At 53.6% G+C, this 24,738-nt stretch overlaps 2 protein-coding genes across 2 annotated transcripts; both read left to right on the top strand.

The window, feature by feature from the left end:
* Nucleotides 1–1,912: 1,912 nt before the first annotated feature.
* LOC122370814 (transmembrane protein 177-like) lies at nucleotides 1,913–5,041 on the top strand. The gene is made up of 6 exons (XM_043346744.1): nucleotides 1,913–1,922; nucleotides 2,208–2,378; nucleotides 3,062–3,290; nucleotides 3,468–3,692; nucleotides 3,933–4,094; nucleotides 4,427–5,041. Exons 2-6 carry the CDS (start codon nucleotides 2,233–2,235, stop codon nucleotides 4,649–4,651), a joined length of 987 nt encoding a protein of 328 aa, XP_043202679.1. The 5' UTR covers nucleotides 1,913–1,922; nucleotides 2,208–2,232; the 3' UTR covers nucleotides 4,652–5,041.
* A 4,087-nt stretch (nucleotides 5,042–9,128) lies between these two features.
* Nucleotides 9,129–21,065, top strand: LOC122370524. The gene is made up of 21 exons (XM_043346191.1): nucleotides 9,129–9,171; nucleotides 9,257–9,426; nucleotides 9,682–9,873; nucleotides 10,209–10,300; nucleotides 10,474–10,570; nucleotides 10,880–11,038; nucleotides 11,245–11,391; nucleotides 11,746–11,988; nucleotides 13,456–13,554; nucleotides 13,663–14,010; nucleotides 14,149–15,179; nucleotides 15,676–15,808; nucleotides 16,063–16,228; nucleotides 16,531–17,461; nucleotides 17,693–17,892; nucleotides 18,060–18,487; nucleotides 18,710–18,914; nucleotides 19,057–19,271; nucleotides 19,556–19,708; nucleotides 19,959–20,088; nucleotides 20,348–21,065. Exons 1-21 carry the CDS (start codon nucleotides 9,129–9,131, stop codon nucleotides 20,620–20,622), a joined length of 5,457 nt encoding a protein of 1,818 aa, XP_043202126.1. The 3' UTR covers nucleotides 20,623–21,065.
* The last annotated feature ends 3,673 nt before the right edge of the window (nucleotides 21,066–24,738 follow it).

The following is a 24,738-nucleotide window of genomic DNA, read 5'->3' as shown; positions in this document are numbered from 1 at the left end:
ATATGGGTTTTTTTGGGGTGCTGATCACGAATATCATGTAAGTTTTGATCACAGATGATGTCTTCATGCATTTAGGCCAGGTCGGGTCAGGTCAGGTCAGGTCAACCAGTAAGGGTATTCGTAGTAGGTGGTAACCGCCTCTGACAGCTTCGTAGCATGCTACGAATGTGCCAAAACTACTTCGTAAATGTTCATATGGTTGCTAAATTCGAATTCAGCTCCAAAAACTGGCCTAGAAACACGTAAAACTCGAAAAAGTGAACCGAGGTCACCAAAGGCTAATGACCTGACCTGACCTTCCGGTGACCTTGACACCCACCCTAATGCATGAAAGCAACATCATATCCCATGTTTGAACGCTTAAAACCACGAAAAGACTGCAAACGCGCGGCTAATGCGAGCCGACATACGCCGAATCGCGATTCCGGCCAAACATGGTCTCGAAAAGTAGGTCACAGGTCAAAGGTCATTAGGGTCAGGGTCATGATAATTTCAGGGTGGGTGTAAAATTGATTAACGCGAGGGTACTGAAAGTTTCGTCGCGATCGGCCGCTTTTTACGCGAGTTATTTGCGAAAAATCGAGGGGGGTCCGTTCCACCCCCCCTATACGGGCGAGGGTTAAGGGAGGGGGGGGGGGGGCACTGCCGACTTTTGGTCCCATTCTTTCCATGCAACGCCCATAGGGCTAATGTCAAAATGCCAAAATCAAAGGGGGGCACGGTGCCCCGGTGCCCTCCCCGTTCCGCCGCCTATGTTAGTGACCTCAAATAGTAAAACATGTCTTTGACGGACAATTGCATATCGATGATTTTTAATAATATGCCTTTTTACTCGATTTTACAACATATTTCTTGAACTGTCTGTAAAGTGTAAACGGTGAAAATTCGATATTTGACCTGACCTGTGACGTCATTGGTCAAACCGAGGTCAATAAAATTGGGTCACTTCAGGGGCGTCGACGCGTAAGGAAAACTGGTCCGACTTTTTCTCGGGGGGCCCCCACCGGTGGGGGGCCCCCAGGTGTCGAACGGCTTCCCAACGTACATTTACATACATACATGAGTATACAAATGTATAGGCCCCCGCGGTGTTTAGCAGGGCCCCAGAGGCGCAGCAGGGCCCCCGAATTCTATAGCAGGGGCCCCCGTGGCCGCAGCAGGGACCCCCGTAGCCGCACCAGGGGCCCCGTAGTCGCAGCAGGGCACCCGCGGGTCGCAGCAGGGCCCCCGCGAGCCGCAGAAGGGGCCCCCGCGGTGTCTAGCAGGGCCCCAGAGGCGCAGCAGGGCCCCCGCATTCTGTAGCAGGGGGGGGGGGGGGCGAGCCGCAGCAGGGCCCCGCGAGGCGCAGCGGGGCCCCCGTGGCCGCAGCAGGGCCCCCGAGAGCCCCAACAGGGGCCCCCGCGGCCACAGCAGGGGCTCCCGCGGTCGCAGCAGGGCCCCCGCGAGCCACAGCAGGGCACCGCCTAGTCGAAAAAGTGGTCCGACTAGTCGGAAAAGTCGGACCGGTGTCGACGCCCCTGGGTCACTTAAGGTAGTTCCCAGTTGGGGCTATCCAACACCGTTTGATGCTTGTCGCTATGCTTGTCGCTATATTGTGTGGTTCTCGAGATCCCGGGGGGGGGGGGGGGGGCGGCAAAATGTCCATCTGTGCGCTTTGCTCGGCAGGCCCCATCGGCGCGGATTACGGGCCTAATGGTTGCTTGTTGACCGACTTCATCATGTGACTTTTACGTAAAAGCAAAATAATCGAGATGGGTAGGTAGAAACTAGGTAGGTATATAGGTATGCAAATGAAAGGACGTGGGAGCACATACGCCATGCAAGTTTTATTCCCCTGCGTACAAATTATCTGACCCTGAGCGCGTTGCGTCGTACGGGGCGATAAGCTTGCGATAAGCCTTGCTTTCATTCTTTACGAAGAGGTTAAATTTAGCTACACTGACTTAGCAATTTTTGAGACATTAAATGCGCAGCTGCGACAACAAAACACTTTGTTCACGACTTCCGTATAACGCCTAAACTAGCAGAGTAAGCTAAAATTAACAAATCAGTGTAGGATATGATTGCGTGTGCAGCACTTTGACATCTTGTAAAGAACATATGACCTTCATGATAAGTGCTTCTTGTGTGAAGGGTCCCGGGTCACCATTTATTATTTATACGAATAACGCAGTTTGAGTTGTATTTTTGGTTTAGATAAGTCCAAGATAAGTCCACGCCAAGATCCACGCTATGGCGAAGTTTCTTAAATGGATTTCATCCAATCGCCGAATCTCTCAATATTGTGTGGGACTCGCGGGTGGTTGCATATTTGGTGGATATTTGCTGCCACACGGGCTATTTCTAGATAAGTATAAGCGTTTTGTACAGGCATACAGGTAAGATATAAAACAGTCGTACGTATGGTCATGCATTAAAAATGACTGTACCACAATCGTATTACAATTTTATGAAGTTAGTCTTCAGTAAAGGTCAGCGATTAAATCAGTTTATTGATATAAAGCATATGTCCAATGTATTAGAAATTAAGCATCATCATCAATGAGATTATTTCTTTTGAAGAGCCAGGCCTTAACAGGATGCCATAACTTTTTCAGAGATGGCTTTTAGCTAAAGGTAAAATTTGTAAGTTTTTTTTTTAACAAATAGCACGGTTCAAGTTTTATGTGGGATTCGCTAGCCTAGCACTAGGGCTGCCCACCAACAACTTCTTTTAAATTTGTGAACATGCATCACAATCCTTTGGAATGAAATGACTATGGTACAGGGAGCTGAAATATGCAGCCACTGAGGTCGAATATCTCAATTTGTATGTTCTGTATAACTTACGTGCTGTTGTATACCAGCTCAAATGGCATAAAAGCCTCGGTAAAACTTAAACTATGAATTATTTTAGGCTTTTATATTCTATTTATTTATCCCATATCTCTTGTAAATTGTAAGCCTAAAAAGCATTTCATTGTTTCCACCTTTTGACATGTCCTGTTCCTACATTTTTTAATGTTTTATTCTGGACTTGCACAACTCTCCTCCCTCACTCCCATGCGCCTGTTTCCTGCAGAGAGGGGCTGCCTGTGAAGCTGACGCCGGAGCTGACGCGGCATGTGGACGCGGTGCTCGATGACGCCGCGGTGGACGCCGACGAGCGCAGCCGGCTGCGCTTCTTCACGGCGTTCGGCGCCGATCCGTTCCACGCGGGCGGCACGGGGCTGCGCTGGGGTGCCGCCATCGGCCTGCCGCAGACCTTCGCGCTCGACGGGCCGGCCGAGCTCAACAGCAGCGGCTTCACGGTAGGCGGTGGGAGGCGGGCGTAGGATCGTCATGAAATGGTGATCAGTAAATTAAAGTTGCATGCCTTTTTACAGGATTGAATTTAAATGATATAATTCCATTTAGCTCTTATTCTACATTACTGTTCACTGCTGCACTTATGTCAAATGAACCTATTTCCCCTTTGTCGACGGCAGGTGGGCGGTAAGAAGGTGGACTGGGAGTCGCGCGAGGGCGTCCTGCTGAGCGACGGCCTGCGCCTCTCGCCGGCCGCCCAGCGGTTCGCCATCGCGCGCGAGCTGTGGCACGTGCGCAGCTCGCAGGTGTGGCAGGACGGAGGTATGGGCGCGGCAGCGCTGTTCGCTACTTATCTGCTGGGCAGCTCCCTCAACCAGCGACTGGGCTTCGCGCAACGGCCACGGGTGAGACGACGATTGGGGATAGGAGGGGCGCTATATATTGGGTAATGTGTCGGGAAGGGAGACAGTGAGGCAGCTTAGGGTAGGAAAGTATGGTTGAGCAGTTACAGTTACGCTGTCATCACGTTGTTGTAAATGTCGACATACTGTAACAACAATTAGCGGGGACCTAAACGGGCTTTCCTCATGCCATTTTCTAGGGTGCATTGCATTAGGTCATTTTCTGCCTCTTCTCTCCGGCAGGGTCTGCGCGTGATGTTGTACTCGCTGGTCTCCCTGTTCGGTGTTGCTGTCTGGGTGACAGTCACCGATGTGATCCAGCACCACCGGGACAGCGAGTCGGACATGGCAGCGGCCCGGCTCGGCGCCGCCTACGCCTGGGGCGGCGTCGAGTTCTACGAAAAGGTATAGCGAAGCCTGGAAAGTTTGACTACTGATTCCGTCTTTCGAGATAGTCGGCTGGTAGTTGTTCATTTTTATGGAACTTTTATTGGGTACCAGTGCGCTGAAACTTTCTATTAGTACGAAACTATGTTTTGTATGCGGCGATATCAGCTTATGTGATTTTCTACTTGTTCTGAATGTTGATGCCTAAGAATCTGTTTTTTTTTTAAATATTCAATATTCACGTCAGTTACTAAAACGTCATTTTATTTTGACACGTCGATATAACCGATAAAAAACTCAGTCCGTCCATATTGTCTCGTTTGAAACGCCCTCTGTCTCGGCCTCCCCAGACCCTGGAGCGGAACCGGGCGCTGCGCCGTCTTCTCGGAGAGGACGGCGAGAGCTCGTACTCGGCGTTCGGTAACGAGCGTACGCTGCTGCGCCAGCCGCGGATGCCGATCACCGAGCGATTGGAGACGCTTCGCGCGTACTGCGAGAAACACCACCCGGTCGAGAGGGCGGCTGGGGAGGGGTCGGTGTCGGCACAGGACGCGCCGCCGGCCGCCGCCGCGTAGGGACGGTGTGGGGAGGGTGTATGAGTGGGGGGGGGGGGGGGGAGAGTGTGGGTATGTTGATGAGGTGTGGGTGTGTATGTGAACTAAAAACACGTTTGATGGTTGGTTCAGACGGTGTTGAGCTGAAGAGAATCTGAACGATTGGAATTCGGACGTCAGTGAAAGGGCTGGGTGATTTGGTCCGATCTGCAGTGTGTTGCATTGTGCTAACGGCGATTTATTTTTCATTTCGCCATGCCCATATTGTGTGCTCGGTTGTTATTCGTTAATGCTGTTGATGAACTGACGTGCTGGAAGTTGGAAGCTGTTCTTTTGCCGCCGATGCGACTAAGTCAATGCAAGGCTGGTGAACATTGCGTCGTTTTTTGTAGTCAATACAGTGATGTGGATTGTGAATCAAACTGAAAGGCCAATTTCTGATCGCTGTTGCCGACAACAGCGTCAAAGACATTTACAAGGGCTGTATAAGTGTATAGCCTGTATATGCTGTTTCCCAGTCCGTATTCTGTTGTCACCGAGCCCCCCCCCCCCCCCCCCCTCCATCCCGTCTACAGCAGTTTACGGTAGAGGGGAGTTTATCGTCATGTGGCTAATGGGCTGACTGACTGGGTACAATGTCCGGTCTGAAAATAGGTCACAGACCCGGCGGAGGTGAGAAAAGGATCGGTTAGTTGAGAGCAGGGCTGCGGAGTCGGAGTCGGAGTCGGTCGGAGTCGACAGTTGTGACCGGAGTCGGAGTCGGAGTCGGAGTCGATTTTAGAAACCCGAGCCGAAGTCGGAGTCGGAGTCACCGAAAATCTGTCGACTCCGCAGCCCTGCTAGGTCTGCGGAGTCGGAGTTGGGAGTTGGAGTCGGTCGGAGTCGAGGTCGACAATTCTGGTCGGAGTCGGAGTCGGAGTCGGAGTCGCCGAAAATCCATCGACTCCGCAGCCCTGGTTGAGAGGGACATGCTACAGTTCCGCCCTCTAGGCCGACCCATTGTAAAAGGTAGTCTTTGCCAAATTGCTTTGTATTTCTCGCTCACCCTCACACACCACCGTGCGGTCCCATGGCTCGGACACGACTCCCCCTCTTCCCTATCCGGCGCGCCGGCATGGCCCCGAAACTGGGACGAACGGCCGCCGGGACCGCTCCGACACCAGATGTGCCCTCCGTCCACACCGGAGGGGACGGGGCAGACGGCGGCCGGCCGACGCTCCCCGCGGCGCCGAGGCGACAGCCTCCAAAACTCAACTCTCACACTACACCTTCCCCTGATTCTCAAGAATCAACCACTGAAATTTTAACACAAACACGCACACAACCAGCCAAGCAATCCTAAGCCATTCTCTTAAACGCTCCTAATCAGGACGCATAATGTCCACGTGCCTTCCCCAATCATTTAAGAATCTTTTTTACGTGCAGCGCCCGGCATGAAGAAATGCGCTTGGCCAGGCTCGCCAATTTTGTCACGGACCACAGATGCCACGAAACTACCAGCTCTCTCATTCAACCACTTGCCCTCTCCTGTCCATCAACGGCTCACACAAAATCAATTGGTCACCTTAAATCAAATGCACACAAAAACCACGAGCTCACAAACAATCAGACACTTATTCTAAAAAGTTCCGGTCACTGCCACCACACGGCCCTCCTGTGGAATTTCTAGTGCAGTGCCGGCGACTGCCACCACACGGCCCTCCTGTGGAATTTCCATTGCAGTGCTGGCGACTGCCACCACACGGCCCTCCTGTGGAATTTCCATTGCAGTGCTGGCGACTGCCACCACACGGCCCTCCTGTGGAATTTCTAGTGCAGTGCCGGCGACTGCCACCACACGGCTCCTGTGGAATTTCCAGTGCAGTGCCGGCGACTGCCACCACACGGCCCTCCTGTGGAATTTCCAGTGCAGTCCCGGCAACTGTCACCACACGACCCTTTTGTGGAATTTTCAGTGCAGTCCCGGCAACTGCCACCACCTCCACAGCCCACCGGCTGCCACCACCTCCACAGCCCCACCAGCTGTCACTCCCACAGCCCCACCAGCTGTCACTTCCACAGCCACACCGGCTGTCACTCCCACAGCCACACCGGCTGTCACTTCCACAGCTCCACCGGCTGCCAATCCCATGCAGCCCCACCGGCTGTTACTCCCCACCGGCTGCCGCTCCTCCACAGCCCCACCGGCTGTCACCTTCACCACTGCGAGCATCACTCGCCAGCGCACTAACTGCGAGCATCACTCGCCAACACGTTCACTGCGAGCACCACTCGCCACCACCCTCACTGCGAGCATCACTCGCCAGCGCACTCACTGCGAGCATCACTCGCCAGCACCCTCACTGCGAGCATCACTCGCCAGAGCATTGCACAGAGCGGCCCAGCCGCTCAGTGTCCAGTTAGTCCAGCGGCACTAGGTTCTTCTGCCGGTCGCAGTCCACCTCGCCGTATCTGCCGATCCTCCCGGCCGGCTGTATATGGGCCAGTCCAGCAGCAGCCACCGGGACAGACGTGGTGACGGGCGGGGTCCACGGCAGACGCCACGGCTCCTGGGCGACCCCTGCTTCTCACTGCCTCGACAGCTCCGTTGCAAGTCGTTGCAAGCGGTGCCGATCACTGCCGCGTCACTGCACCATCGCTCTCTTCAGGCATGTTGCCGAAATAGCTTGTAAAAGGTAGTCTTTGCCAAATTGCTTTGTATTTCTCGCTCACCCTCACACACCACCGTGCGGTCCCATGGCTCGGCTCGGACACGACTCCCCCTCTTCCCTATCCGGCGCGCCGGCATGGCCCCGAAACTGGGACGAACGGCCGCCGGGACCGCTCCGACACCAGATGTGCCCTCCGTCCACACCGGAGGGGACGGGGCAGACGGCGGCCGGCCGACGCTCCCCGCGGCGCCGAGGCGACAGCCTCCAAAACTCAACTCTCACACTACACCCATTTCACAGCAAAACTCAAGCCATTAAAAAAAAAATACCTATGCCCGAAACGCTGACAAAATTAATTCATTATTCATGGTCCAATATCCCCTCTCGCTCGAGTTATTGGCAGCATTGCTAGATAGATAGCATTCCGAGGGCTGTCATGGGCTGGTGGGACCCTGGCCCTATCTTATCGTCATCATCGCTATCGACGCTTTTAGATCTATGCTGGCGACCCAGGCGACCAAGATTACTTCAGGCGACGTTCTTCCCGCAAAAAACTTCACGAATTTTTATTTCCTTCATGTTGTGAAGTTTTTTTCCCGACCCTATCTGCGGCAGGTGGCGCAGTTGCAAGGTGGCGCGGCTTTTGAAAGGTAAACAAATTTTGTGCTCTGTTCGTGCGGCGTGTGGGGGGAGCATTCCGGTCTAGGGGTAAGATACTTGCCTCTAGATTCGGCCATCCGGGTTCGATTCCCGGGCAATGCACGTGGCATTGCCGCTACCTGACCGCTTGGAACAGCGTGAGAGTTCCGGTTAGCACCTTGGTCCACTGGATGTGGTGCTTAACCCAAAACCAACCAACCAACGTGCGGCGTGTGCATAGCCAAGGATGATTGATATAGATTTGATGTCAATCAGTGGTACCAATCTTGAAATGTCAAAACATGTTTGTTATTTCAATTTCTTATTTTTTTGCAACTTCTTTTTTGTTCTTTTCCATGCATGCCTTTCAGATGTATCTCAATCTAGTGAGAAGTGAGAGTGTTGTAAATTGAAATAGTCAGAGAAGTGTCAAGTTCATTGTTCAAGTGGCTTGTAATTGTACTGTAGGCTGGTTTGCAAATAATTGATCAAAGACCAGTTTTACTGACAGAAAATAGCAGCCTGCTGATTTTTTTTTGCCCAAAGACAGCTTCACATACGGAGCGTAAATGAGATAGGCTAGGCACGTAAGACGTAAGTGGATAGGGCTTTACGGTTTGTGAATCATCTCCGTATGTGAAGCCATCTTTAGGCAAAAAATTCGGCAGGGGGCTAGGTATTTTTCTGTTGGTAAAACTGGCCTGAGCAATTATTTTCTATTTACTCATGTAATGCAATGCAATAATGCATGCATGCTGAATTATTCTGAGCTCTGTTAGCCCGGTGTTAGGTTTAATTGTAATGGAGGGATTGTCTCACCAATTGTTAAGTAAATTCTCTCATGAAAGATATACCCACTCCAAAGTCCAATCTCCAAATGAAAAGTTGCTATGTTTCAGATTCAAGTGCCAGCATGAGCAACTAAGGGTTACTTGTATCTCAATGTCTTATTTATTTATAAATGAGAGTTATGCCAGAAGGCCTGCAAGCTGATGATGGGTGAAGAATGTACAAGAGGCATGACACAGGCTGGAAGGTCACAGAGCTCTGTTGACCTCTTCATCACCAAACTAGGCAAGTGCTCACATTTGCTGATGCATGCATCAGCTAGATGCATGCTTCTGAATGCATTAGAATATATGCATCTGAAGATAAAGTCTAATAATATATGTTGAGTTTATCTTACTCCATTTCCATTTACTAGAAATATGACCTACCAGGTAAACATCCAAGTATGCATTCTCTCACCCTGCAGGTTTGGTGACCTTTTTCCTCCCCCAGCCCCTGAACTCACCCCCCACTACCCCCAGTAACACTACCCCCTCCCCCCCATCAGGTCACCATCTGCTGGAGATCCGGGAGCGCGCTGCTGACTCACTGCTGAGTGCCGTCTCGCTGGGCCTGCTGCCATCCCAGCAGCTGGCCGAGCGGCTGCGCAGCCAGCTGCTGCTGCCCGGCTGGGAGGGTCGACAGCAGGCGCTCCGGCTGCTCGACCAGATCGCTAACGTATGTGGGAATGGGCGGTGTCGGTGTGGTTGTGATATGGCGGGCGATGTCGTGACTGGAGCTGTGAATCGAAGTTCCCTACGTTTGTTTGTAACGATTTGTTTTGCTGAACTTCAAATTCGACGTCTTCAGTTTGGAAGTGCTGTTTTCCGGTTGTTTGCTGATAAGCTTTATTTTGAATTTGATTCTACATAAAAGATTGACAATTGACACAGTAATGCCCCATTCATGCCTCATAATGTTCATTTCTCTCAGAAGGGATCTATCAATGGCGAGCGGCTCAGTCCGGAGCGGCAGCACTCTCCGGTCCGGCGGGTGGGTGGGGAGCGCTCCCCACTGCGGAGGGTCGGCGGGGAGCACTCCCCGGGGAGTGCCGGACGGCAGCCCTCCCCCATCAGGGACGGTCCGTGGCGGACGGCCTCCCCCGGCGGGGACCAGCCTCACCAGGTGAGCAACTGAGCAGTCGGGGAGGAGGTGTGGGGCGGATAGTGCATGATATCAGGCGGAACCTGGTAGGGTTAAGGTGCGCTGATAAGGTTTGGTTTGCCTTCTTCCGTTTAAGATTGAATATATTTCTATTCACTTTTCATCTCTTTTTTTTTCGTCCCACCTCGAAATGTTCAATGAATGATTGTGCCCACCGTATTTAACGCAATGCAGCACATTTCCTATAAATATCCATCGCATTTCCCACCATCATAGAGTAAGAGCGGTCGCCGTCTTTGATTAGCGTCATTAAGTTGTCACCGTTTCGTAACTCGTCTGCTCATTCTGTATTCCAGATCGGGGATGGGCCCGACCAAAAGTACGGTGGAGACTTCATTCCGGTGCTGTTCACCCCGGATGATAATGATACGGCCGGAATGGAGGACAGGTCAGTTTGACAACTACTCGAACAAATACAACAAAGTACAAATGAATGATAATACAAAAATGCATGTTCTCGTCCTGATAAGCATCAATTTTACTGTCCAATGACAGCATCGATTTTCCTGGACAATGAAACGTAAATGTCAGCGATCTGATATAACAGTCATTTCCTTTCAGAATGTCAGTAGCTAGCTCGGAGAGTGATCAGGAGGATCAGGATCAGGATCAGGAGCCACCGGATGAGGGGGACATTATTCACAGTCTGCCCTGGAAGGTACGCTGTTCTAAATTCCATGCTCGATCTTTGGTCGGGTTATGGCCTCCGTTGTGCGAGTCTTGGTTGTTCTGAAATAAGATATGTTTTTAGCTGCAATTATCGGATATTTTTAGCTAGATGGCTATTTGCTTTACTTGGGTTTGGTGTTCACGGCTCGCCTTTTCATTGGGCGCAAAATGACCTTGTAGTCGGCGCGCCCTTAAGTCCCAATAAACAAACAAACTCGCCTTTTCATTGGGATACTTAATAATGTCTTTAATATTTGAGTGATACCTCGTTGACGTCACCTCCCCGTCCCTCTGCCAGAGTCTGATCGGGTCTGATCTGCACGTGCTGACGTCCACGGCGGCCTCTCTGACGTCCGGGGACGGCCGCGCCGTGCGCCAGGCGCTGCACTTTCTGCACGACGTCACCCTGAGGGACTTCCCCGCGGAGGTGTTCCTCCAGCGGCCCGTGCTGCTGCAGGTAGCTACCGAGGACGGGTTCTGAGATAATGCATCATCAAGTTTCTGTTTTACATTGACCTTCTAAATGTACCACGCTTTAGCGTCCATTCAGGACCTGTACCTATTACCGGCTAGTTGGGTAGCTGTGTTCACTACCGCAGGCTCCCCTCATCACGTAATCTTCTTTAGCACGTGCTCGTTATAACTGGCCGTCTCCTCGGTCAGGCGGTGTTCCACGTGCTGGTGTCCACCGACGAGTCGGAGACGGACGTGCTGCTCTCCTGCCTCGAGTGTCTGACCGTGCTGACCGAGACGCTGCTGCACCGCTGTGACATACTCAGCGCGCCCGAAACTCGCCAGCCCGCCACTCTGGTGAGACAGCTGCTGCAGGGGCGTGCAGTGTGGCCTGTGGGGTGGTCCTTACCGTCTAACCGGGCTGGGTAATCGTACTGCAGTGTGTGAAACACTCATGCAATGATAATCTGCTGAGTCTTGATTGCTATTCGGTATTCAGCTGCTTCTTAGTCGTTTATCATTTTTCTTCGCTTTGTTTTTTCTTCAGCGTTTTCGAAGTTTCGGTTATCCTGAAGTCTTATTTGTCAAGTCTATGAATGGGCTCATGATCCTTCGATGGTTCCATTACCTACATGACGTTTTCTCCCTCTAATTACTCCACCAGACCGCGGACCTCTCCCTCTGCTCACCTCCTCCGTCCCTCTCCCTCAGACGGCGGGCCCCACTGCCGAGGAGGCGGCCGGCGCTCTCTCGCTGCCGACGTTCTGCGGACAGCTACTCAGCCAGGCGCTCAGCTGTCTGTACGTGAGACACTGGGCGGTCCTGGTGGCCGCCGCCCGACTGGGGGCCGCCGTGTGCCGGCTGGGCCGCCGCGTGGTACCCGCCCGCCTCTGGGCCGCGCCTCAGGGGGAGGCCGAGCAGAGGGCGCAGCAGGCGCTCATGAAGGCGCTCAAGGTGGGTAATGGAGGCGCTAGGGAGATGGTGAGGGAAGAAAAGATGGCCGAGTGGGATGGTAGCTGGAATATGTAATTGGTAAAATGCTTTGTTTATGCTAGTTTAACCCGCGACCGCCTGGGGGGGGGGGTCGGATCCGACCCCCCCCCCCTCCGTTTTTCTTAAATAACTCAAGAACCGCTTACGCTATCAACTTGAAACTTGGCATACCTTCTCTCCCATCAATTTGACGTGTTCTGTGCAATTGTTAAGAAAAAAATTTGAATTTTTTTTTAGATATATCGATTTTAGTGATGTAACTACATGGCGTTTTTAGTCAAAAAGTGTTAAATGTTTAAAAAATCGCCAAAAATCAGGGTTTGAAGCAAATTGCAAATTAAGGACATGAATAGACGCAGCTCAACGAGTTCTTTAAAATGGCTATCTCGGATTTTCCATAAAATGCGTTTTTCACCCCTAAAAATTCAAAAAACTACATTTTTTGGAAAACAGCTAATAAAATCCAAAATTTTGAGAATTTCCAAAAAACCGGAATATATGTTATAGAGCTCTATTAGAACATTAGATGTCCCAAATTTCAACTTTCTATCTTGATTTTTGACCCCCAAATTGTAAAAAATAGCTTCAACATGCATAGGGCATGGTGACGTCATAAGCATTTTCGTGAATTAGAGGCACTTCTGAACATCGCATGTGAAAACAAATGACACCACTAGATTCCTGGGACAAAGCTCGTCTAGAAAAGTGCATTTTTATGTCAAAAATAAAAAGTTGAAAATTTGACCTTTTTTCTCAGCCCTCGTTTAGTTATGTATGGTATAAACGATTTTTTACGCTTTCAATGCACACTTATCACCAGCACAGTGACTTGGGGTCACATATAACCATTACCATCGGATTCGGCGTGAAAAATAAGCCATAAAACATGTGTCGCACGCCCATGTAGCAGAAAGTGAAAACCGTGACCTTTCGTGACCTGACCTGACCTTGACCCGTACTTAGTATGACCCCTATACGCACATGGTACCTTCACTAGGCCTTTGAGGTCATTTTTGGTGAGTTTCGAGCAGCAGCTATCGATTCCGCTGTCCGTAAGCCTAATCATGCAAAACCCCAGAATTTGACCTTTGACCTGACCTTGACCCGAAAGTTGACCTCAATCTTAAAATCTTAAGAGTGCTTTGGGAAGGTCTCGTAGAGACCTCTCGAACGCCGCCTCGCGGGGCTCGATGCGACCATTGGTTCTCGAGATAACAGGGGGGGGGGGTCGGATCCGACCCCCCCCCCCAGGCTGTCGTGGGTACGGAAATAGCCCAGGCGGTGCCGGGTTAATGGACTTTTCGTCCCGCTAAGTACAAGCCAGTTTCGATATATTCATGCTGTTGCTTGTTGTTCTACACGTTTTCCGATATTACTAGAGTCCATGAGCGAGCCGTCGTCTCACACCGGCCGTCCTGTGTCCGTCAGGTGTTTGACGAGGTGCTCCGCTGGCACCACAAGTGTTACCGTTCGGGGGAGAGCGTCCACCTGCACCGGGCCGGCTGGCTGCTGGCCGCCGCGCTCCTGGCAGACGCCTGGGCCTCCCTCCGACCTCCGCCCGGTCTCTGGGCCCGCCGACACCGGCTGCTGGCCGCCCCGCTGCACGTGCTGCTGGACGAGCTGCTGTTTGCGCAGCAGCCGGCGCTGCACGCGCGCCTGCTGCGTCTGGTCACCGACTCCGGCTGCGCGCGGCTGTGGAGACGGCTGGAGCGACTGCGCTCGGCCATGGAGGCGGCGCGCCGGCTGGCGGACGGTGGTGGACGGGAAGACGCGCTGGCGGCGGCCGCGGCCATCGAGCTGCACGGGGGCCGAGAGCTGGTGGAGAAGGCGGTGGCGGCCGTGTGTGAGACTCCGGCGGCCGAGGGGACGCCGGCGGGCCGGCAGGAGGGGGCTGAGGACGGTAAGGAGGAGGCTGAGGGTGAGGAGGAGGAGCGCGCCGGCGGCCGGCTGCTGCTGCGGCTCCTCAGCTCTCCTGTGCCGGCGGTGCGCTCGGCGGCGTACCGCGGGGCGGCGGCGGCGGCGCGCGCTGCGCTGAGGGACGCCGGCCGGCGGACTGTCTCGGCCCTCCTACAGCCGGCGGTGCTGGAGCTAGCGCTGACGGACGGGTTATCGGACCGACAGATCGAGTCGGACGCCACCGACCTGGTGCTCTACGCAGTCACCTCGGAGGCCTGGGTGCCCCGCCTCCGGCCCGTGCTGGTCGCCGCGCTGCCGCTGTTCCTCTGCCACGTGACCCGCCCACAGCTGACGCGACCCCTGAACCACGTCATCGGACTGTGTCGCGCCGAGCACCTCCGCAGTGACCTGATCCTGACAACCCACCGGAGCCGCGCTGTGAGAGAGGACGCCTGGAGTCGGATTATGTCGCGTCTGTCCGCGCAGAACGCCACAGTCGAGCTGCTGCCCGACCTGAGTCAGCTGGGAGCGCTGGACCTGGCGGAGCTGAGCCTGGTGGCCGAGCCGCCGCCGGTGGCCAGCCGCCGCGGCGAGGTGAACGACGTGCTCACGCTGACGGCTCTGCTGCCGCTGGCCTGGTGCGGCACGGCCGCGCTGGACGTGCGCCGCGCCACGCTCTCCCAGGTGGCGGTCCTGCTGCAGGACCCCGACTTGCACCGCGCCTTCCTTGACCACGACGGCCTGGCGCGCCTGCTCAGCAGCATGACACGCGCCGTGCTGCGCGAGCCCGACCTGGCGCACGACATCAGCCTGCTGCCGGACTGTGTGTCGGCGCTGCGCCACCTGGCACTGTTCTCGGCCGGCTGCCGGCACCACCTGGGGGACGATCCGCAGCTGCTGCTGCTGCTGGTGCGCGTGCTGCTTATGTTCCGACTGGACGAGCGGGTGCGCGCGGCGGCCGCCCAGCTGCTGCTGGCCGCCAGTCTGGACTCGGCGCTGGTGTGCCGCCGCCGGTCCGGTCAGCAGATCTGGGAGGTGCTCGTTCCGCCGCCGATGGACAGCGCTCTGCGGCTGCCGTTCGCGGTGACGGCCCGCCGGCGCCGGCCGCTGGGCCGCGCTCCCGGCGAGCTGCCGCCGACGGCGCTGACCGAGCCGGTAACTGTGTGTGGGGAGCGGCTCAGTGTGGCCGGTCTGCTCCGCACCGCCTGGAGCCTGGCCTGGCACGGCGAGCTGCGGGCCGCGCCAGCGGCTGCCGAGTACAGCCAGCAGCTGCAGCTGCCCGAATGGCAGCTGGCGGCGGCCGAGGCCGGGCAGCTGCAGCGGGTGGCGGCCGACACGCTCCGACACCTGGAGGGCGTGTGCTCCCACACGGCGGCGCGGGTGCTGCTCTCACAGTTGGGCTGCTATGTGACCCTGCATCGACATACGGGCGATGCGGACAGGTGAGTCGAGGGGCCAGAAGGCTGTCGACTAACAGCTTATAAGCAACAGTCAATAAAATCAGCAACATCCAGTCAGGCGGTTTGGAAAGTTCTGTTTGGTCACAAGTCCTTTATCAGTCTGCAAGCCTAATCAATAAAGTCCCAAAGTCGCAGTGATTCCGACTACTTTGGTGCTATTTCTCGTTTGTTAAATGGCTCGTCCCGCAGCATCTATACCACTCGTAATGACGGCTCGACGACCTTTTTTGCAGCACGCCCCGTCCTCGCACGCCTGTCTTCTCACTAATCACACCACCGTCTCTCCCCGCAGTGACGGTATATTCTCGTCTTCATCCGTCGACCGGTGGTTGTCTGTGCTGCGCCGTCACCTGCTGACCCCTCCCAACTCCGAGCCGGACCGGCGGGTGCTGACGGCCGCCCTGCAGCTGCTGCTGCTGCTGCCGGCACATAGTCACCTGCCAGACAGGTCAGATCCGCGCCGGGTGGAGAGGAAGGGAAGGAAAGGATATTTCTTAAGATAGTTTGTGCTCCGTCTCTACGGAGATACAAAATACAAATGCCGGCATAGCTGGAAATCATGCTTATGCGTATGAAAAGCGATCGATGGTCTATTATTCGACCTGCCACAGGTTCTTCAGCGAAGTCCACTTATACCTACCAAAACCTTTTTCAAGGGATAGTGTCACAATTTTTGTAGAAGTTGTGCACTGTTGTGACTTGTGGTAACCATTGGCTGATTCCTTTGTCTGCGTGTGCCGACAGGGCGGTGACGCTGCTCTCCGAGCACAGTCAGGTATTTACCGACTCCCTGGTCCGCGCGGCCGACCACCCACAGCAGGGTCAGCGGCAGACCGCGCTCAGAGGTACGAGATGTGGGAACCCAGTGGAAGATAGGGGGGATAATGGCACTTGGACGCTACTCAGAGGTTCCAGTGACAGTGTGGAAAGGGGCGGAAGAGCCACTTGAGTGATTGCAGATTTCGGCTCTCTTCATGGTTACACTTCGTTTGTTTCCGCCTTCTTTTTGAGTTGATAATCATATCACTTTTTACGGTGACAGGTGTTTTTGACGAACAATGCGTTCAACTCGGTCCTCACGTCCAGTCACTGGCACCACCATGCGTCGTCGCTGACCCCATCTGACCGCCCTCCTCTCCCCGTCCAGCGCTGCAGCTGCTGGCGGAGCTCTGCTGCCGCTCGACGCCAGGCGCCGCCGAGCTCCTCGACTCCCTGACCAGCCAGGCGGTGTCGGCGGCGGCCGGCGCCGGCTCGGGGCATTTCTACAGCCTGGTGTCAGTGCAGCGGTGTGCCGCGCTGCTCCAGACCGCGCTACTCTCTCCTCACCCGCTGCCGGAGACCCTCCACCCGTCGGTGCGCCTGCTGCGGGACCTCTGCGCCGCGTTCCTGCCGGCCTCCGGTCCCGCCGACAGCTGTATGGGCGCCGGGGTGCTGGCGGCCGCCGCTCTCTGTCTGCCCGCCGTCACAGACCGGCTCTGCGAGTGGAGCGACTCGTGCGCGGCCGCCTGGAGCGCCGACGTGCCGGACGGCGGCCGGCTGCTGTGGCTGGCCGCGCTGTGGCACCACCAGGACACCCAGGTGCGCTGGGGCGGCCTGGCCGCCGCGCTGGGGCTCACCCGCTGGCCAGAGGGCGCCGCGCTGCTCACACATCAAACCAGACACCTGCCCGGCGGCTGCTGGGGCGCCTCGCTCGGCCTGCTGCTCGATGAGGGGGAGGCGGCTGCTGTCCGCGAGCAGGCTGCTCTGCTGCTGGCCAGTCTGACTGCTCACCTCCACACCAACACCGACACGGAGACGGACACCGCAGACCGATTTTGTGGCCCAGAGGTGGCCAACGCTGCTGCCGAGGTGTGTCTGACGGGTCCGGGCGCGCTGGTAACTCTGCTCGAGAACGCTGACTGGCCCGGCCAGCTGTCTCGGCTGGTGACTCAGCTACAGACGGGTACGGCCGCCGACCCCGAGCAGACTGTGACACCCGGCCTGGCGGCCGCGGCGCTGCGGCTCTCCCATAATGCGGCGGTGCTGTGTCCCGTGGACCTGGTGGGGCCGCTCACCGATACCGTTCACACGCTGCTCAGGTGGGTAAAGGGCGGCGTGGAACCAGGATTTATGGCTTGTTTATGGTAGTTTAAGGGAGGACGAGAGTTTGATGTGGGTAGCAGCTCCAGGGAGGATGGACTGAGATATGTAGATGCCTTTTCGCCTTTGGAATGAGATTACGGGATGTAAATGGTCCTGAATCACGATTCACACCAACCTTACATTCCCGATAACTTTACATGTCTAACCGGCCTCCCTCCGTCCCTCAGGTTCAGTGACGCGCTGGGTGTGGGAGGCGGCTGGCGCGGCTGGCCGCCCGCCGAGGTGGCGCCCTTCTGGACCGAGGCGCTGCGGCTGTGCTCGGCTCTGGTGATGCTGGAGCAGCCCGGTCGGCCGGGAGCCGCCCACCTGCTGCTCTGTGATAGGAGAGCGCTGGAGGCGGCGGCTGGCACGGCAGTCACCACGGGAGGTAAGGACAGAGGAAGTGGAATATGGAGGGATAAGGTGCGGGAGTTTGCGAAGATGGGCTCAGTGTTTTGTTTCTTGGTAGATGATTGACGTTTTGATGGTTCATGCTGAAAATGCCTCAAGTCAAATATTTGAAGCCAAACGGAGTATTTGCTTCGTTTTTCGCAGACACGGAGCTGTGCGAGGGTCTGTTCTGTCTGCTGCTGTCTCTTCTCTCCTCGGACCGCGAGCAGGGTTTCTCTGCGAGCGCCGAGCTGCTGCTCAGTTGGCCGGAGCTGTGGCCGGCGCTGGCCGCCGCGCCCGCCCTCCTGGAGCCCCTGCTGGCCACGGAGGCGGCTCGGCTGCTGCGGCTGAGTTCCGGCGCGCCGCTGCTGGCCGGCCTGGAGTCGGCCGGCGAGCCGCTGTGCGCCGCCCTGCTGGCCGGGGGCGCCGCCAGCCGCCGGCCGCTGGCCGCCCTCCTGCTGGTCAGCGCGGCGGCCAAACGGGCGGCTCTGCAGGCGCAGCTGCACCGCCGGCTGACGGGCCAGCTGCGGGAGAACATCGCCGCCCTGGTCACCGGCTCACTGAGCGTGCGCGCCGCCAGGAGCAAGGTCAAGGTCAGTCACTGTGCGGAGACTCTCGATTCGGATATGATTGTCAATTGGCACTCCTTCAGCAATCAGCACAGTCAATAGCTGTGTCGATTTCCCTCACAGTGATAGGCACTGCCGCCTGTGAGAGACTCAATATATCTTGGGATTTACTCTTCTTACTTGTCCATTCCATCCACTCTTATGCATTGACAGCTAATCTGACCTCATTTTCCCGTGACCCGACAGGAGCGCAGCCTGCTGTCGGACCTGGTCAGTGACCTGGACCTGCTGCGTAACCTGATGAGCGGCTCGGCCGAGGTGAAGCAGGCGCTGGCCTCTGACGGGCTGCCGAACCTGCTGCACAAGCTGTGGCCCTGGTGTGTCACCTCGCGGCAGCTCACCGTCACCGTACTCTGCACGCTCAACACGCTGGCAGCCGGATGCACCGAGGGTAAGGCGGGGAGAAATGGGTCGGGGTGACGAACGAATGCTGTTATGGTCATGAGGGTATGGGTGGTACCGATTTGTGTCTGCCTGTCAAGTCCAGTCCTCTGATGTATCTGGCTGATCACCAATGGTGTTCCATTTACCAGGCGCACGCGGGCTGGCCTACACCAGCGCGGCGCTGCACCAGGCGCCGTCGGGCTCTCCGTCTGGCGCCTCCCTGGTGCACGTGGTGCTGGACGACTGCCAGCGCCACCTGGAGCGGCGCAGCGCCGACAGTGGCGCCGTGCAGCGGCTGGCCGTCAGCTTCAGTCTGCTGGCGGCCGCCGCGCTGGTCCAGGAGGGACGAGCCATCATCTGCCGGGTCAGTCGCCGTCCTGAGTTCCTTGTACTGAAGCTTGACTTGAAGCACTCAACTCTACTTGACTTCATTAGCACGCTGAGTTCATCTTCCTTTAACCTTTGGCCAAGAGCTTCAGACTGTCTACCTGACTGTCTGTAAAGATCGTGATAAAAAATGTAAATGCACATTAGCATAAAGCGAAGCTGTCACCACTCACGGTTTGCCGGTGGTTACGCCAGCCCGACCCTTTACTCCCTTCCGTCTTCATACACACTGACCACCATGTGTTTCCTGTCCGTCTGCAGAGTTCGTTTCTGTCCGGTTTCCGGTTCTGGCGCGGCGGCTCGAGCTCGGCGCCCGCCTCGGAACAGAAGCGGCGCCTGGCCGTCACCCGGCTCTGGATGCTACTCATCAAGAACGTCACCTTCTTCGACGAGGGACAGAAGGTGGTGGCCAGGGTGAGTCCGGGGAGCGGAGATCGTGGCGCATTCGGGCTTGGATGAGGACAGAGTTTTGGCATACAGTTTTGGGAACAGTTTTTATGTCGAATTTCAGGATGCTTTTAGCACTCGGCTGTTCGTCTTGATTTTTACTCTGGAGCCGCAATTTCTATTCGCACTTCTCAATGCGGATCGAAGCTTTGTCTCAGGTCCCGGCGGTTACCGGCTCGTGATGTCTGATTGTCTCATTTTGTGTCCCGTGTCTCAGATCCCGGAGGTGACCGGCTCGCTGGTGGCTCTGATGTCTCAGGAGGACACCAGTCTCCGCTCGTCGGCCGTACTCGTTCTGAGGAACCTCAGCTACATCACTGCCATGCAGACGGCTCTCATCAACACCGGTAAGATGGGATACGCGACTCCAGACTTACTGTCGGCTGTTTGCTGCAGCTTATCCGTTGCTCAGTTAATCCGCCGTTTGAGGCTGTATAATAGTTCTGATCATGGGATGTTCTGATCACTGCTGTTAGCTGACATTTGCCGTCAGCCTCGCTAACTGCTGACCGCTGACTGGTGTTGATTGCTGATCTTTACATACTGTCAGCCTTGCTGCCTGCTGTCTTATCTGTCACACTGACACCGCCCCTCTGTTTCCCCCAGACGGCTTTGTGGAGGGGGTGGCCGCCGCGCTGGGCTCCGGACAGCCGGCCGCCAGCTGCGCTGCCGCCGCACTCTGCCTACAGCTACTCACCAGCAGCCGAAAGGCCCGGGCAGTGCTGACATCTACCGCACATCTGGAGAAGCTCAAGTCGGCGGCCGACTCGCTGGATGTCGCGGCGGACGAGATGTCGTCGGAGGTGTTCAGTAGAGTTCGAGACATGCTCCGTCAGGAGGGCCCGGGCCTGGCCGGCCAGGCGGGAGTGACGGCTGTATGATCTAACCTCGGTAGTGAGGGAATTCGAGCGATCGTCCGGGATGGTCCCGGCTTGGCGTGTGTGGCGGAGGGGGTAAATTGAACCACAAATGTTCGTAGAAAACTGCTGAGTAACGCTGATGGATGCCTTTCGGCGGCTCTGCGGTATTTGCACCGTGACCTGGGGGTTTCCTGTATGTGTATAGTGAAAACCAGCGAGCATTATGAAGTGAGCATTCGAACTGACGACACTTAGCGAAATGGGTTATAGCAAATATCTGTGATATTGCATCGTTCACCAAATATATTTTCGCAATATCCGTGTGTATACTGCAATGCATTCAAAAGAAATGCTGGACTATAGGAGCTCTATTTTCGTTATGGACTCATTGCAAAACAAGTTTGTGCTGAAAATCATCACGTATTTTAATGTGTAGATGCTGAATACATATCCCTGTAGATGCGTTTGTAATTTTGTTTCTAGGACGGTAAAATATCCATGATGTAGACGGCACTTGAAGGATTCGAGACCTCTGTTATGTTTAAGAACAATGTCGATTAGAAGCGCTGGCCGTTGATCCGCTAAATTGAGGCGTGTCTGTCAAGACTGCAAGTTTATGGGAGCATCGTCCTGTTCAAATAATTTATAAACGTGTGTCTACTCCATCCCAGACTTACATCACTGCTATCTTTCCGACAATTCCAAGCGCATTGATCACGTCATTGTCATGAAAATTTGGTTCAGGAAGCAGGATGCCCAATGTCCATTGCACCCATGACCCCATCTCTTTCACTTTAGGTCATGCATCATGGACGACGGACGTATATCGACCGACAGGCACCGTGTTTTATAGCCCAAATACAGAGCACTTCGCTCATTATAAAACCGATTGGTGAGGGTAAACACCAGCCCCCAGCGAGGGCATACTTACACAGTACACACTCCACATTCCACCTGAATGTGACCTTTCACCTCAACATCCATTTGAATATAATTGCCCCAGTTGATTGTTGTTTATCCGATACCGGGCTCTCCCCGTCTCTATGTGATAAATGAAAGGGTCCATCGCGGGACGCAGAGGATTCTTGTATGCCTACAGCACACGGGCTCATAATAGTAGGCCTTGGCGAATGGCGATTGGCAATTGTTGGCCTATTCCGGGTCATCCATTTTCTGTGTTATTGTGGCGTCACTTTCCCGTCACCAACTGCTTTGTGCTCTATGTTTCAGTTGCGGACCCTTTCGTCTTTTTGGCATCCTTCCCGCCAACCCATTTCGGCTACCAGGCGCTGCGGTACAGTCTATCTTCAGGCGCTGCGGTACAGTCTATCTTCAGGCGCTGCGGCACAGTCTATCTTCAGGCGCGCGCTTTTACTGCCATCTGTCGGCGAAAAGCGGCAAAGCATACCTTCGAGTGCTTAGCACTTTGTAGCCATAATGTGAGTCGGGTGACATTATCAAATATGCACATACATAATTGATATGTATGTTTGCGTTATTAGCTAGACATAATTGATAGTCTGGGGCGTTCCACGACAGATCGACCAAGCCATAACACCCTACCTCTCAGATTTTGATGAAATTGCGTGTATGGGGTTATCAGTACCGTAGATTCATAATCTCTTATTTTTAGCGTTATAGTACGAAGGGCTAACGAGTTATAGCCAGAGGCATTTTTCAAAATGCCCAGAGTAACCCTCTTTTAAACACGTATTATCAAAAAATATAGCCAGTAACCTACATTAATATGTATATCATTGGAATCCTCATTGACTGTAGAAAATTATCCAGCCAAAATATTTTGAAAATTTTCAAAATCACAAGATTTTTTGAAAAAATGAATTTTTGATTTTCGATTTTCAAAAGGTGGCCATTTAATTTTCGACAAAAATATTATGCCAAAAGATGCCTCTGGATAAGGAAATTTAATGACAAAAAAATTGGAGACATGTTTTGCCTTTAACTTTTTATATAATTTTTTGTTTACGACAATGTTTGTAGCAAAAGGGAACATTTGGTGATGCCTTCCAGATCCAATCATTCTCCTACCCACATTCCCTCGAACTGTTTCATGAAAATTAGAAATAAAAGCCTAGCACTCACACTCACACACCAGGCATGCGTTTTTTGAATGATTTTTGCTTCACTTTCGCTGTAGTTTCGAACATTGTTCAACGACGGTCGAAAAATTAATTTGAGCTGAATACTGATATCGGCTGCCTCGCATGTAATTCTATATGCTTCTAAGCAACTTGCACTGATGAAACGTTGCACTGGCGGATCCAAGGGCCATGCTCCCCCCTCCCCAAAGCCCGTTTGCCCCCCAAAAGGCCCGAGTTTTAACATTGCGCCTATGGCGGTGCATGGAAAGGAAGGGGCCATTTCGGCCATTTGCCCCCCCCCCCCCAAAAAAAACAACTTTCGGCTGGATCCTCTAATGAAACGTTAGGAATTATCAATATTGTGAATCGAACGTTGTGGCCGGACATACCATACACAACTTCCGTTCATAAGAGCCGAGGCTGTGTTAGAGTCAAATGAGGAGAAGGCTCTAGCTAGTAATCGCATGAAGTTCGCTCTGTCCTTTTAATAACGGACTTTCAGTAATTGTAATGAATAAATTTGCCACAAAAAAATATATGAGTACCAAAATGCGGCATTTGAAGGTAATTGATTTCAATTGCCAGGGGCGTGACCAGGTCAGAGTGGGTGGGGATGACAAAATTACAAGTACTTGAAAACTCGCCGATATTGTATTCTGTTTTCTTGGAACTGGAAGCATCTCTAACGTTTTGAAATTAATGCATTTCGAGGTAGTGAGTGGCTTGGGATGCTCCATGTTTCACTAACATTCACTTAAATCATAGTACTTTATTCCCACCCGGTCGAAGGGGAGGGTTTGATGTGCAGCCCCAACGGTTTTCTCGATATTGTTTGCAACGCTGTAAGGCTGGAGAGCTGAAAGTTGACATACTTCAACATTGATTTAATCCGAATCTGTTGACACCAACAGAACAGGCTGAGGTCAGCTTACTGACCTATGACGTCACAAATAAACCTAGGAATGATGCAAAAAGTTGCAGCTTTGCACTGTGCTCTCAGTGTAAGGGAACCTTTTGCAGGGGATGAAACAAGTAACGGCAGTAACGGCTTTTGAGATTCCACAACATCAATTCCTCCAACTTCCCTAAATTTTCACCCGAGGTCAAGCTGGTCACGTGACTTCACTAATATAAGTCAATGGGAAATATTGAAACATTGAAACTGTTATTTGGATGCCGAAAATGATCCAAGCCCATCTCAAACGCCTGTAATCGTAATTTCATACACTTTTGCAATGAGCGATTCTTAGGTTTGCATTGAGGACCTTGCAATGCGTCGTATATGCCGTTACTTTGTATGGTCGTGTGAGGTCATCGGTTTTCTTTTTGTCAATGACTGAATGGAATTTATCTAACGAGCCGAGTAAGCCACCAGTGAACTCAGGGAACCCTGCTGAACCGAATCATATACTTACAAAATACAATAGCCGTTTTCACGACGGTTATCTGACACACATTTACTGATATTGGATGGGATTTGGTCAAATTTGGTTCATAGCTGATTCTTAATTGTTTTTAGCTTCGGTTGCGCTAGTTGCTTATTGACCTTATTTATCAAATTATCAGTCGTTACTTTTTACTCAAACATTAGAATAAAATTACGTTATGAAAATAGCTGCAGCAAAAGATTTGGCTAGATTCGTCTGGTATCCGTCGTGAAAACGGCTGAAATGGCCTCATTTGACCAGCTTCTTGACGTCAGTGGTTTTGATGTGGCCTCGACCTGGGGAAAACATCTTAAGCTGACGTCTTCCAAATGTCTTCCAAATAAAGTTTTATCATTACGGGCAACCGGTGACCTCTGAGGTCAGGTCAAATGCCTTGACGCAGGGATCCAATTTTCGGTCAATAAATCCCCTAAATGGTCGCAGCACCGTCATTTCGGTATCTGGCAAAATATTTCAGGTCACGGAACTGGTCGATTGAGATAATATCTTCCTACAGCAAAAGTATCTGTCGATTCGACAGCTCATTCTCAGTACATTGATGTCCCTCCCCTCAATGTCGTCATTTTGTTAGGACTTAGGAATCTATT

Source organism: Amphibalanus amphitrite, unplaced genomic scaffold, assembly GCF_019059575.1.
Source record: "Amphibalanus amphitrite isolate SeventyFive unplaced genomic scaffold, NRLGWU_Aamphi_draft 000035F_arrow, whole genome shotgun sequence".
NCBI lineage: Eukaryota > Metazoa > Arthropoda > Thecostraca > Balanomorpha > Balanidae > Amphibalanus > Amphibalanus amphitrite.
Note: the sequence above shows the minus strand (reverse complement) of the source record. Positions and strands in the feature narration are given on the sequence as shown.

Bases quoted from the DNA above. Each gene is read 5' to 3' on its own strand.
- LOC122370814 (XM_043346744.1), top strand. From the start codon at position 2,233: ATGGCGAAGTTTCTTAAATGGATTTCATCCAATCGCCGAATCTCTCAA. The intron at 3,291-3,467 runs GTAGGCGGTGGG...TGTCGACGGCAG, and splicing joins TCAACAGCAGCGGCTTCACG to GTGGGCGGTAAGAAGGTGGA. The intron at 3,693-3,932 runs GTGAGACGACGA...TCTCTCCGGCAG, and splicing joins GCTTCGCGCAACGGCCACGG to GGTCTGCGCGTGATGTTGTA.
- LOC122370524 (XM_043346191.1), top strand. From the start codon at position 9,129: ATGACCTACCAGGTAAACATCCAAGTATGCATTCTCTCACCCT. The intron at 9,427-9,681 runs GTATGTGGGAAT...CATTTCTCTCAG, and splicing joins TGCTCGACCAGATCGCTAAC to AAGGGATCTATCAATGGCGA. The intron at 15,809-16,062 runs GCACATAGTCAC...CAATTTTTGTAG, and splicing joins AGCTGCTGCTGCTGCTGCCG to AAGTTGTGCACTGTTGTGAC.